The 10318-nt window shown below is 58.8% G+C and overlaps 1 protein-coding gene across 1 annotated transcript; it reads left to right on the top strand.

Annotated features, from left to right (window-relative positions):
• The first annotated feature begins 1467 nt into the window (after positions 1 to 1467).
• TMIE (transmembrane inner ear) lies at positions 1468 to 10070 on the top strand. The gene is made up of 4 exons (XM_032297991.1): positions 1468 to 1967; positions 5499 to 5616; positions 8321 to 8470; positions 8764 to 10070. Exons 1-4 carry the CDS (start codon positions 1767 to 1769, stop codon positions 8865 to 8867), a joined length of 573 nt encoding a protein of 190 aa, XP_032153882.1. The 5' UTR covers positions 1468 to 1766; the 3' UTR covers positions 8868 to 10070.
• Positions 10071 to 10318: the final 248 nt, after the last annotated feature.

The raw sequence follows: 10318 nt of genomic DNA, 5'->3' as shown, positions 1-10318 counted from the left end.
GGACCCTGGACCCACACTGTGAACTTCTAGTCTTGTCTTTGTCTTATTTCTTTTCTCACTCCCTCGTCACCACTGGGACATGGGGCATCCACGTTCAGTGTTGGGCTGGTTCCCAACACTACTTCTTGATGGATGGATGAACTTTACAGAAAACAGAAACAGCTCTTCCCTGACTGAGCTGTGAATGGGAGCCTATAAGCAGCAGAGGGCTGCCTACCCTACTAAGGAGAGCCAGCATTCCCACATTCATTAATTCATATAATCCTCGCTTCAATCACAGGAGTCTCGCCCTCCCCATTCCATGGATAAGAAACAGAAACAGGAGTAATGCTTCTCTTAGGGCAGTACTGCCAGGCTCACTCAGTCATCACCCGTCCAGCCTCCCTGACCCCATGTCCCGAGGGTGACCCCCCTAACTGGTCAGTGTGGCTTTCGCAAACCTGGCCTGTGACAGCAGCATGAGGAAGTGGGGGCTGGAGAGCTGCAGCACGTGATCTGGATTTTAGCAGAGTTCCTTTTGCCTGGCCAGGGCATCCCTGGGGAGGATGGGGTGGCCCACCCCGCTCAGTCTCCAGACTTTGCTGCCCACTGTTCAGTGTCTTCTCGATGGGTCTCCTGGGCTGCCCGCCTCCAGAGCTCTCATTTTCCTGCCCGACTGTCATCTCCAGCCCCTGACACTGGCAGGTGTCTGCAGGTGGCCCTCTGCTTCCTGCTGCAGCCCGCTGTGGTCCTTGCCCATTCATGCATGTCCAGGCCAGAGCCCCACAGGGCTCTGGAGCCACAGGGTCCCCCGTTCTCAGGGCAGGCCTTGCTGGGGAGAACCAGGCCATCCCCAGCCTGCGCAGGCCTCCACCAGTGTCCCTGGTGATAAGGGTTGCAAGGGGCTCAACACCTGTGCTGCTTCTCCTAACACTCAGCAGCAGGAGATAAATAAGAATGGAAGGAAGGAAGAAAGGAAGGGAGGGAGGGAGGAAGGGAGGGGAGTGTCTGCTGACTCCAGGCCTCCCCACTCCTCTTCCTAAGTCTTCAGCCTCTCCCCCAGGTCTCTACATCTCCTCAGAACCTCCCTCTGTCCTCCGGTTGTCAGGCTCAGCATGGGGTCAGGGCCAGAGTGCAGTGTGGACCAACTTCAGCATGAGGTCGGGGTCCTGGCTTAGACTGACGTCAGAGTCAGCAATCAGGCTGGGACAGAGGTTGAGGGTACCCAGAGTCAGAAAATGGTTCTCCAGACCTTCCAGGGGCAGCCCACTTCTGTCCTATGGGGCAGAAGATGCTGGCTTCTTCCAGAACCTTCCATAACACTGCCAGCTGGCAGCTCTGACCATACCATCCCCTGCTCTCCAGCTCTGGTGTCCAGGGTGACGAGAGCCGCCTCTAGGCAGAAAGCCAGGCCAGAAAGCCCAGGACATCCCTGAGCGCCTGTCACCATGACAACCTGCCCCCTCTGCCCCCGCCAAACTCAAATCCAGTATATTTTTCAAATCCAGCATGACAGAATGGGAAGGGCCTCCTAGATCAGCAGATTCCAGCCCCTCCCCTTGTCCCAGATGGAGAAACTGAGGCCCGTTTGCAGAAGGGAGGGGGACCTGTTGATTAGGGACCTGACCTCAGCCTGTCCTCTCTCCCCCCACCCCCACCTCAGTGACCCTGGGGCCCAGGAGCTCTGAGGAGCCTGCGGCCGGTCTCCCTGGAGGGAGGAGGCGGGCTCTCCACCGCAGCGATGGCGGGGGCGGGCGGCGCGGGAACCTGACACCCAGGATGAATAAATGATGCTCGCTGACTACCCGCAGCTACCGAGCGCCGGTTGGCAAGGGCAGAGACCGGCGGCCGGCCCATTTGTCCGTGGGCTCCGCAAGCGGCGCGGCGGCGCGAAGATGGCGGGGCGGCCGGGCGCGGGACCCCTCTGGGCGCTGGGCGGCGCCGCGCTCGGGGTGTGCCTCGCGGGGGCTGCCGGGCAGCTGGTGGAGGTGAGGCCGCGGCGCGGAGGGACTGGGGAGGCTGTCGCAGTCCAGGCAGGGGGCAGGGGGAGAGGGGGCGCCTTTCTGATCGGGAGCTGCTTTTACCCCTTCCTCTTGCCCTAGGAGATCCAGGCTCCTGGGCCACGAAGCTCTGCCCCAAGCGCTGCCAGGCTGTGAGAGAGACCTCGCCCCACTCGTAGGGTCCCTCTTCGGATGGAAGGGCACAGCCCCCGATTTCAGGAGCATCAGACTGATGGGGGAGACTCACCTTGACTTTAGGGATTCCCAGCCTGACTGGGGACACAGCCCTGCCCAGACTGATGGGGGATACTGGGCCCCCATCCTCCAGCGTTTGGTCTGAATGGCAGGGAGATGCACAGCCGGGGGTGTCCTGGACCTCTAGTCTGATGAAGCAGATCTCGACCCTGAATTTAGGGTCTTCTGGAGGTAACAGCCTCTGTCTCCAGAGATACTCCAGGGACCCCTGTCTAATGGAGAGGGGAGACACAGCCTTAAGATGGAGGTGAGGGCATTCCAAATTGGAGGGTGGGGCAGCAGGATCAGGAGACCCTTTGCAGAGCAGCCATGTGGAGCACTAGGTCCAGAGGGGCCGGTGGGGTTCAGGGACTGGGGAGTCTGACTCGGTCCAGGTGGTAACAGGGAGCTTTGGAAGGTTTCTGTGCAGGGACACGTCACGATGAGTTCTGGTTTGGAAGGAGAGTAAACTGGAAGGGGTCACACAGAGGGAGAGCTGGGAGGAGCTGCTGAGAGCACAGAAGCAGGTGGAGAGGATGGCTGGGTGGTTGGGCGGCTGCGCAGAGCCTGGCTGGAGCCGGGAAAGGTGGGGCCATCTGTCGCCTCCCTGGCCTCCTTGCACCCCACTCCTGCTGAGCCTGAAATGGGAGCCAGTGAGGGAGCTGGCAGACCAGACCTAGGATTCTGGATTGTGAGGTGAGGCCAGAGGGAGAAGACCCAGGAGCCAGGGCCAGGAAGAAGCAGGAGAGGAAGGCTGTGAAGGCAGGGGCCGACCAAAGGGAACGGGAAAACAGAAATGCAAGAGGCAGTGAGGGGTGCCTGGGGAAGCCCTGTGGGGTGGGGGCTTGGGGACAGTGTGGGATAGGGAGGACAGAGCCATGGGGAGGTCGTTATATGGGGACACAGCCCTGAACTGGAGGGTTTGCTGGGGACATAGGGACAGAGCCCTGAACCTAGATGTAGCCCGTCCCTGCTGTTGCCCAGAGGGCGTGACCAGGAGGCGGGGCTAGAGTCAGGTATCAGCTCCAGTGTCCCTGTAAGGGGAGCTAAGCTGGCTTGAGCCCCGTGGGGTGCACTTGGGCCCCTCACAGGCTGTCCTGAGGCCTGGGTACAGAAACGGAGCTGGTTTAGGTGCAGACAGAAAGCTGGGGGCGGGGGCTAAGTCGGTTCTGAGCCAGGGACTCTTCTCCCCACCCCTAGGAACTCATATTCCCCTAGCTCATAGAGGGAAATTGCATTTGGAGGCCATCTGCCTGCGGTCTGAGCAGGGCCCTATCTCTTCCCTCCCGGAAGCACCAGAGACATAGGCAGGGCTGGGGGCCGTGTCCCCACCCACCTCGGCCCTGCATGGGTCACCATCACCCTCCATCAGCCCGTGAGGCTCTGAAGGAGGTGGGGGCCTCCATGCTCCAGAAATCAGATCCCAGCAGGGCCTACCATGAGGAGAAGACTAGCTGTTACCTGCTGCCGTCCACCCAAGACCCCTATCAGTCCCAGCTCCACCCACATCAGGACTGGGGCAAAAATGTGTAGGAAGTGACGTCTCAGCTGCCTTGGCTTAGAACCTGAGAACTTTACTATGGCCCTCTGAGTCTTCCAGTCATACAACCCAGCCGGGCCAACACATTGGGCCTTAGAATTAGGGCAGCTGCACCACCGAGCCTCTAACCCTAATGCCACAGACATGTGCCTGACCACCCCACATGTGCTTCAACCACACTTGTGCCTGACCTCACACAAGTTCCCCAACCTTACATACCTGGGTCTGACCCCACACATACATCCAGGGGACGGTACTGAGGAATGGTGTCTTCTTGTCAATAGTTCACCCTGGCCAGGAGAAAAAAGCCTGGGAATCAGGTACCAATCCCAGCCCACAGAATCTCTGGGTTACCTGCGACAGGTCACTGATCCTCTCTGAGTTCTGCAACCCATGCTGAAGGGTGGCATTCACTAGATGAAGAAGTGCCTGGCTCATGATAGATGTCCAACCCATGTTTATGGGCGTGGGGGAAGAAGAGCTGAATGGACGAGCTACAGGTTGACTTTCTTCTCAGAAAACCAGAAGGGACTCCTCCTGTCTGTCATTGTTTGGAAATCAGGGGACAACAGCTTGCTCATATGCCCCAGGGTTCTCTCTGAGGACAGACCCTTTTCCCTGCCCCGCAGCCACACTAAGTGACATAGGGTCATGTCCTTCTCTGGTCAGGGACAGATGTTACTCAGATTCCACAGTGTGGGTACACGTGTCTTCACACCTGGCCAGGACTGTGTCCCCTAGACACCCAGGATGGGTGATGTTTCCTAGACACCCAGAGTGGGCCATATCCCCTAGACATCCAGGGCAGGGCCATGTCCCCTGTACAACCAGGACAGGACCATGTCTCCTCAACACTCAGGACAGAACCATGTCCCCTTAACACCTAAGGCTAGGGCCATGTCTCCTCAGACCTGGGGCAGGGTCATGTCCCCTAGATACCCAGGAGGAGGGCTCTGTTCTCTCAGACCTGGGGCAGGGATATATCCCTTAGATATCCAGGACAAGGCCGTTTTCTCTCATAACTGGGACAGGACTGTGTCCTCTAGGGGGCAGTGTCCTGTCCCTCCAGCCCCCCAGGGCAGGGTAATGTCTCCCAGGAAAGTGGGAGTGGCTGGCTGTGCTCTACTCAGGCTTGCTACAGCCGCGCTTCTGCCTTTTGGCCTCCAGGTGTCGCCACAACACTGCAGACCTTTTATTTATCTAGTGCCTGTCCTGTGGACACTGGCTGAATCTTCTGTTTAGTGACTTCCAGTAGGGTAGGTGACCATAGGAGGCCACCTGGCAGGAGTCCAGGCCAGCTGGCAGAACTATGAGGCCCTGACTCCTAGCTCCACACCCCACCCTCACTAGGGAGATGTGAGAGCAGCCCGTCAGCCAGCACAGCGGAGACCTCGCCTTGTCTCTGGCCTTGGTCCTGAGACCCCATCTGCCTGGGTGGAGCCCAGGACTGGAGCAGGAGGGCGTGAACCTGGCCGGGACAAGCCATCCACGTTTGCTCCTCCAAGCCTCTGTTCCCCCAAGCATCACCCACCCTCCCACTTCAAGTCCCTGTCTCTGCTCAGTTCTCTTGCTCTAAATCTGGAACTTCCCAAGGTCTAGGGTGTTGGTAGTGCTTGCTTAAGAGAGTCGATTCTAGGAGATTCTGAAATGCTTGGGCTGAGTCCTTGCTGAGGCCTGGGCCCTTCTCAGCCGGTCCCAGCTGGCTGGCCTCTGCCTGGCTCACTCCCCTCTCTCCTGACCCACAGCCCAGCACGGCCCCGCCCAAGCCCAAGCCGCCCCCGCTGACCAAGGAGACGGTGGTGTTCTGGGACATGCGTCTGTGGCACGTGGTGGGCATCTTCTCGCTCTTCGTGTTGTCCATCAGTGAGTAGCTGATCCTGCCCTCTCCACCGCACTGCAGTGGGAATCCAGCACCCCCTGCCCCCCCACAGAGGACTCGGAGCAGCAATTCCGGGCAGTACAAGTAGGCCAGGCGCCCGCAGGAGACCCGCCATGGTTTCTGGCACCTCCTGACCCACACAAACTCCCCATGGAGGGCTGACAGGCTGGTGGTGACCTGAAGTATTCTGCCGGACCCAGGGAGGTAGCCACACGGCAATTATGGTAATTACAGGGAACTCCACTGAACAGAGGACTGGGACGAGGACGTGTCATTTTTCCCTATGGCTGGCCTCCTGATGCTTTTCCTGCAGTTTGGCCAGCTTAAAGGCCACACCCAGGGGCCCCAGCAAGGCCACCCTCCACTAGAGGCTCCCCAGACGCCCAGCAGATGTGGCTCCCAGGCTTCGATCCCTGCCGTGTCAAATACCATTTTCCGGGAATGACTCATACCCGCCTCAATTAAAAGCAGGAAACCCATTCCTCTCCTGGGGTCTGGGAGCTTCCTGATGCAAAGTCACAGCAGAAATGGGCTTGGCCTGCTCCCTTTAGCCCTCCCTTCAGAATAGGGGTCTGGAGTTGGGGAAGGGGACAGAAAAGCACAGGAAATGGAGACCGAGTGGGGAGGCTGCCATGGCACAAAGCATCTGACAGAGGTTCCTACAAGGCAAAAGCCAAGTATAGGGGGATGCAGGTGGTAAAGGGAGAAGCAGCCCACTCCCCTGCAAAGGTGTCACAGAGGAGGGTCCTCTGCGCTACAGACCAGTGGGAGGGTGGGTGGGGTTTAGCAGGAGGGGAGGCTGAAAGGCATTCTAGGCAGAGGGGATAGTGTGAGGAAATGCAGCCTCACACGGGGTCTCGGATGACCCCGACTGGACATCTGCTGAGTGCACCTGGGTGGGGAGGTGACAGCTGCACTTACTCCCAGCTGAAGCTGTCCAGGGATGAGGTGCCCCAGAGAGCTGGGTGGGCCACCCAGACGTGAAGGGCTCTGAGGAAGACGACATCTGATGTGCGTGTGCTTCTCCTGGCACCAGAAGTGCCTTCCCAAGAGAAAATATCCACCCTGCACACCCCGCCCCCCCATCTGAACGAGAGGCTGTGATTGTTCCCAGCTGAGGCTGAGAACCAGTCAGACATCTTAGTAGAGGCCCCACAGACAGACAGGTGTGCCTGCAGCCTCAACCAGGTGTCCACAGAGGGAAACAGCCCACTGCAGGGCTGCGGGGTCATCTGCCCTGCACGAGCCACAGGTGCAGCCTAGGGTGCTGGTCTAGGGAGCAGCAGGGAGAGCACGCGGGCCTCAGACACAACAAAGGTGCCTGGGGCCACATGAGAAAATCGCAGTGTCAGACCCCAAGCAGCACTTGGACATCAACCACACAGACCATCTCTAACCCCATTTCCTAGAAAGGGAAAGGGATAGTCCCACCTTATCTTACCTTGCACTGGTTATCTTCCATTGAGACCTGGGGTCGAGACCAACCTCGGGTCTCAGGCATGGACACAAGTTCTGGAGAAATCCAGGACCCAGCTTCTTGGATCAGGCCTGCTGCCTGCTCAGGTCCACCCCTGGACAGTCAGATCTACAGCTAGGGCCCTTGTGCAGCTCCCTCCTCCAAGTGTATGCCTGGTTGATGCTGGCTCCCTAATTCATTCCTCAGGAGTCCAGTCCTATTCCCAGCAGTGAAGGCTTTGAGATAATCCCATTCACTCATTCACTGATTTTTTTTCTTTTATTCTGAGCCTGGGTGAGAGCTAGTGGGACCACAGTATTTGTCTGAAGGGGTTCTGCCTTGGTTGCATCAAATGACCCCAGAAGGTCCTCCAGTCCAGGCTACAGAGATCTGATCCATCTTCCCCAAAATAGACCTGGCTCATCCTCTGTGGGCCTTTCTGCCCCCAAGAGGCTGCCAGGAAGTTATGTCTGGTAATCCAATTTATAATAGGAACCAGTTCCAACCCCTCCCCTAGGGCTGGGGCCAGGGTGGTCAGCCTGTGGGGACCTTAGAAAAATAAACTCAGTCCAGCCAGGTCCTGGCAGCCCTGCCCTGCCCTGCCCATCACTAGACAGGCCAGCTCCATGCCCTGGCTCAACTGGCGTGGGTGCAACTGCCCTCAGCCGGAAAACCGCTCCTGGAATAACTCCGTCTGAGGTGAACGCCCCAGGGCAGGGTCTGTGCCCTCTCATGGGCTCCTGCCCTAGCCAGAGAGAGCCCAGGGATGTACTCCAGGAGGCTGAGGAGGGCATGCAGAGCCACGTCCTCTCATGACTGAGGCAGCTCTGGCCCAGCTCTCCGTGGCGTGGAGAGGAGGAGCTAAGTTGCACTAGAAGCGCTGCATGGCCCCAGGAAGCTATGGCTTAAGTCATGGTGCAGCCCTCTGCCTTACCCTACAGTGACTCAGTCGAGTCAGAAAGACCCTTAGGACCAGGACTGGTGACATAATTTAGCCAGGGGCCCTTCCAAGCACCAGGGCCTGTGCAACTCCATGAAGTCGGCCCTGCTCAGGAGAGCCACCATGGTCATCACAGGGTCCCCAGGGGTTTTGTCAAGATGCTGAGCCTACTGCCAGCGTCTGTTGGGTGAGACACATGCGGGTGCATGGCGGCGGCCTGAAGGAAGGCGGGTGCCATTCCTGGGGTGTCGGAAGCCCAGCCCCAGCCAAGCCTTCTCTGTCCTCCCTACAGTCATCACCCTGTGCTGTGTCTTCAACTGTCGAGTGCCACGGACCCGGAAGGAGATTGAAGCCCGATACTTGCAGCGAAAGGCAGCCAAGATGTACACAGACAAGCTGGAGACTGTGCCGCCCCTCAATGAGCTCACAGAAATCCCGGGAGGTGAGTCGGCCCTGGCTCCAGCCCTGCGGTGCCAGCCAGTTCCTCGGTCCCGCTGCTCTGTTCCTACCTTCCAACCGCAGCAGGTTCAGGGAGGGGCCCCAGCCCTGCCCCTGGACACCAGAGCACAGAAATCGGTCAGCGAGAGGCAGATAGAATGATGAGCCTGTTCTCCAGCAGGAAGAAGGAAGGAAAAGGCAGTGAGGGGGAGATTCTGGGGCTCTTCCCCTCGGGACGGCCAGGCCCCAGGGCCTCGTCTCGCCACTATCACATGGTCTCTTTCCCCTGCCCCGCAGAGGATAAGAAGAAGAAGAAGAAGAAGGACAGTGTGGACACAGTGGCCATCAAGGTAGAGCAGGACGAGAAGAATGAGGCCAAGAAGAAGAAAGGAGAGAAATGAGGACATCCTGGAGGCGGCCGCTGGGGCTGGCACTCAAGCTCAAGCCGTGGCCAGGTCCAGGCATGTTGGACTCTGAGCTCATTCGTGGACCACAGAGGCTGTGGATCACAGAGGGGAAGCTGAGGCCCGTGCCCACATCCTCATGGCCCATCAGGAGCAGGAACCAGACTCTAGCAGGTGTCCTGCCCCAGCCACATGGGTGCTGTTGGCAGAAGTGGTCTGGGGCCACTGTCCCTCTGCAGATACACTGCTGTCCCCACCCGGACCTCCCTCTGTCCCACCCTTTCTGCCATGGATGGCAGTGGGTGTGAAGGAGTAATGGGATGAGGGGTTACTTCAGTCACCCTTTCCAGCAGGAAGTGGCTGAAGTGCATGGCTCAGGGTGTAAGATCACACCCAGACTGGCCACGAGGAGGCAGAGAAGTTCACTGGGGGAAGTTGTGGCAGCAGGAGGGACTCTGCCTGGCCAGGGAGGAGCCCTGATGGTGAGGAGACTGCCTGGCAGGAGATCCAGCTCAAGGAAGTGAGCAGAGGTGGCTCCAGAAACAGAACCCCCAGCCCAGCAGACAGCAAGCTCAAGGCAGTGGGCAACCCTCATTTCACACATTGTGATGGAGCTGAGGCTGCTGCCAGGCCCAGCATGAGGCCCTGAGGCTCGGGCTCAGGGCTGGACTGCAGGGCTGGGTCAGGTGTACACAGAGCTAAGGCCAGTGGGCTAGAGGGTGCAGGAGAGAGAGCTGGAGCTGGGCCCCTCTTGGAAATCATAGCATATTTAAGAAGCCAAGGGGGACCTTGGGCTGTTCTGGTGGTCCCTTCTCTGCCCAGCAGTGCTAGGAGGTCTCAGGGCCCTAAGAGATCACAGCAGGGGCACGCTGACCCTGCGCCTGCTGACCACAGCGGCACCAGCTTCTCTGCAGCTTCCTCTTCTACCATTTCCCACTGCCGGCGCCTAAAAGAAGCATCTCTGACCAGAAGACAAAGGCCCAAACAGCACCTGGGGGAGGGCAGATGCACAGAGGTGCTTCCAGATGGCACAGAACAGACTAAGGCTCTGAAACCTAGGCCTGAACACTCCGGAGACACCAGAGGGTTCCCAGCCCGGGGAGCCTGCTGGCAAAGCAGCCTGTAGAGATTTGTGAATAAAGCTGAGTGCCTTCTCAGAGCCAAGCCTAGAAAACGGCCTCCTGAGATGGCCCCTCGGGATGCTCTGTTCCCAGAGCATTTATGTGGAGAATGACGCAGCAGTGAGTGGCAGATGGCTCAGGCCAGGCTAAAGTCCCCTCCCTGACTCTTCTCCCAGCCTGAATTAGGATGAGATAGAGAGAGAAATGGGGGCCAAGGGCCGAGGGGCAGCTGCAGCCCCCGGGGCCCACCCCTGAGGCAGGCGCAGGATTCGGGAGGGGCCCTGCAGCTCTCTAGGTGCTGTACAGGAAGGAAAGTGATCCAGGCTG

The sequence above is a fragment of the Sapajus apella genome, unplaced genomic scaffold (assembly GCF_009761245.1).
Source record: "Sapajus apella isolate SASKATOON/1434 unplaced genomic scaffold, GSC_monkey_1.0 scaffold38, whole genome shotgun sequence".
NCBI lineage: Eukaryota > Metazoa > Chordata > Mammalia > Primates > Cebidae > Sapajus > Sapajus apella.
Note: the sequence above shows the minus strand (reverse complement) of the source record. Positions and strands in the feature narration are given on the sequence as shown.

Coding starts and splice junctions, on each gene's coding strand:
- TMIE (XM_032297991.1), top strand. CDS start 1,767: ATGATGCTCGCTGACTACCCGCAGCTACCGAGCGCCGGTTGGCAAGGG. Junction 5,617..8,320: donor GCTCTTCGTGTTGTCCATCA/GTGAGTAGCTGA, acceptor TCCTCCCTACAG/TCATCACCCTGTGCTGTGTC. Junction 8,471..8,763: donor GCTCACAGAAATCCCGGGAG/GTGAGTCGGCCC, acceptor CCTGCCCCGCAG/AGGATAAGAAGAAGAAGAAG.